The sequence below is a fragment of the Palaemon carinicauda genome, chromosome 34, assembly GCF_036898095.1.
Source record: "Palaemon carinicauda isolate YSFRI2023 chromosome 34, ASM3689809v2, whole genome shotgun sequence".
NCBI classification, from domain to species: domain Eukaryota; kingdom Metazoa; phylum Arthropoda; class Malacostraca; order Decapoda; family Palaemonidae; genus Palaemon; species Palaemon carinicauda.
Window position 1 is genome coordinate 55,614,666 of NC_090758.1, and position 2,704 is coordinate 55,617,369.

General features: G+C 57.8%; 1 protein-coding gene across 1 annotated transcript; it reads right to left on the reverse strand.

Moving 5' to 3' along the window:
* Positions 1-885: 885 nt before the first annotated feature.
* LOC137626942 (putative per-hexamer repeat protein 5) lies at positions 886-2,472 on the reverse strand. The gene has a single exon (XM_068357928.1). It carries the CDS (start codon positions 2,470-2,472, stop codon positions 886-888), a length of 1,587 nt encoding a protein of 528 aa, XP_068214029.1.
* Positions 2,473-2,704: the final 232 nt, after the last annotated feature.

Genomic DNA, 2,704 nt, shown 5'->3' on the forward strand with positions numbered 1-2,704 from the left:
TTTGGGGAAAAAAATTCGTGGGCGGGGCCCAAGTCGTTACTCAAGGACAGTTAATTGCACACCATTCTCATGTGAAGGCTTCGGAATGGGTCCCCCCACCTTTCAAGGTTACGGTTTTAGAGGCAGGCCCAGGGCCCATGTGTTGTGCCTATCCACGACCCCTCACCCTGTGTTGGGCGTGGCCACGACCACAACACCTGTGCCAGGCATGGCCATAGCTCCACGCCCTGTTCTGGACATGACCATGGCCCCACGCTCTGTTCCGGACATGGCCATGGCCCCACACCCTGTGCCGGATATAGACTTGGCCCCACTTCCTCTACTGAACATGGCCATGGCTTCACTCCCTATTCCGGACATGGCCATGGCCCCACACCCTGTTCTGGACATGGCCATGGCAACACGACCTGTGCGGGATATGGCCATGGCCCCACACCCTGTTCCGGACATGGCCATGGCCCAACGCCCTGTGCCGGATATGGCCATGCAATGGCCCAATGCCCTGTGCCGGATATGGCCATAGCCCCACCTCCTGTACCGGACATGTCCATGGACCCACACCCTGTTCCGGACATGGCCATGGCCCCAGGCCCTGTGTCGGTTATGGCCATGACCCCACTTCCTGTAGCGGACATGGCCATGGCTTCACGCCCTGTTCCGGACATGGCCATAGCCCCACGCCCTGTGCTGGATATGGCCATCAACCCACTTCCCGTGCCGGATATGGCAATGGCCCCACTTCCTGTACCAAACATGGCCATGACTTCATACCTTGTTCCAGACATGGCCATGACCGCACGCCCTGTGCCGGACATGGCCATGGCCCCACGCCCTGTGCCGGATATGGCAATGGCCCCACTTCCTGTACCAAACATGGCCATGGCTTCATGCCCTGTTCCAGACATAGCCATGACCCCACACCCTGTGTCGGACATGGCCATGGCCCCACGCCCTGTGCCAGACATGGCCATGGCCCCACTTCCTGTGCGGGACATTTGCCATGGCCCCCCTTCCTGTACCGAACATATCAATGGCTTCACGCCCGGTTTTGGGTATGGCCATGGCGCAACTTCCTGAGCCAGACATGGTCATGGCCTCACTTCCTGTGCCGGATATTGCCATAGCCCCACCTCCTGTACCTGACATGGTCATGGCTTCACGCCCTGTTCCGGACATGGCCATATCCCCATGCTCTGTGCTGGACATGGCCATCAACCCACTTCCCGTGCCGGATATGGCAATGGCCCCACTTCCTGTACCAAACATGGCCATGGCTTCATGCCCTGTTCCAGACATGGCCATGACCACACGCCCTGTGCCGGACATGGCCATGCCCTCACGCCCTTTGACGGACATGGCCATGTCCCCATGCACTGTGCCGGATATAGCAATGGCCCCACTTCCTTTACCGAATATGGCCATGGCTCTATGCCCTGTTCCAGACATGGCCATGACCCCACGCCCTGTGTCGGACATGGTCATGGCCCCACGCCCTGTGCCGGACATGTCCATGGCCCCACTTCCTGTGCAGGATATGGCCATGGCCCAACTTCCTGTACCGGACATATCAATGGCTTCACACCCTGTTTTGGGCATGGCCATGGCACAAATTCCTGTGCCAGACATGGTCATGGCCCCACTTCCTGTGCTGGATATGGCAATGGCCCCACTTACTGTACCGGACATGGCCATGGCTTCATGCCCTGTTCGGGACATGACCATGACCCCACGCCCTGTGCCAGACATGGCCATGGCTCCAATTCCTCTACTGGAAATGGCCATGGCTTCACACCCTGTACCGGACATGGCCATGACCCCACGTCCTGTGCCGGACATAGCCATGGCCCCACTTCCTGTGCTGGATATGGCCATGGCCCCACTTCCTGTACCGGACATGGACATGGCTTCAGGCCCTATTCCAGACATGATCATGGCCGCAACGCCTGTGCCGGACATGGCCATGGACCGACGCCCTATGACGAACATGACCTTGGCCCCAGACCCTGTGCCGGACATGGCCACGGCCCCACGCCCTGTGCCGGTCATGACCATGGCTCCACGCCCTGCGCCGGACAGGGCCATGGCCCTATGCCCTGTGTCAGACATGGTCATGGCCCCACACCCTGTAACAGACATGGTCATGGCCCCATGCCCTGTGCTGGACATGGCCATTACCCTACGCACTGTGCCAAACATAGCCATGTCCCCACTTTCTGTGCTGGATATGGCCATGGCCCCACTTCCTATACCAGACTTGGACATGACTTCATACCCTGTTTCGAACATGGCCATGGCCGCACCCCCTGTGCCGGACATGGCCATGGTCCGACGGCCTGTGCCGGACATGGCCATGGTCCGACGACCTGTGCCGAACATGGCCAGAGCCCCAGACCCTGTGCTGGACAAGTACATGGCCCCACGCCCTGTGCCGGACATGGCCATGGCCACACGCCATGTGCCAGACATGGCCATGGCCCCCTGCCCTGTGACAGACTATGTTTTGGCCCCATTATTATTATTATTATTATTATTATTATTATCATTATTATTACTAGCCAAGCTACAACCCTAGTTGGAAAGCAAGATGCTATAAGCCAAAGGGCTCCAATAGGGAAAAATAGCCCAGTGAGGAAAGGAAATAAGGAAGTAAATAAATGATGAGAATAAATTAACAATATATCATTCTAAAAACAGTAACAGCGTC

Excerpts from the sequence above, each read along its gene's own strand:
- LOC137626942 (XM_068357928.1), bottom strand. The coding sequence starts at position 2,472 with ATGGCCATGTCTGGCACATGGCGTGTGGCCATGGCCATGTCCGGCACA.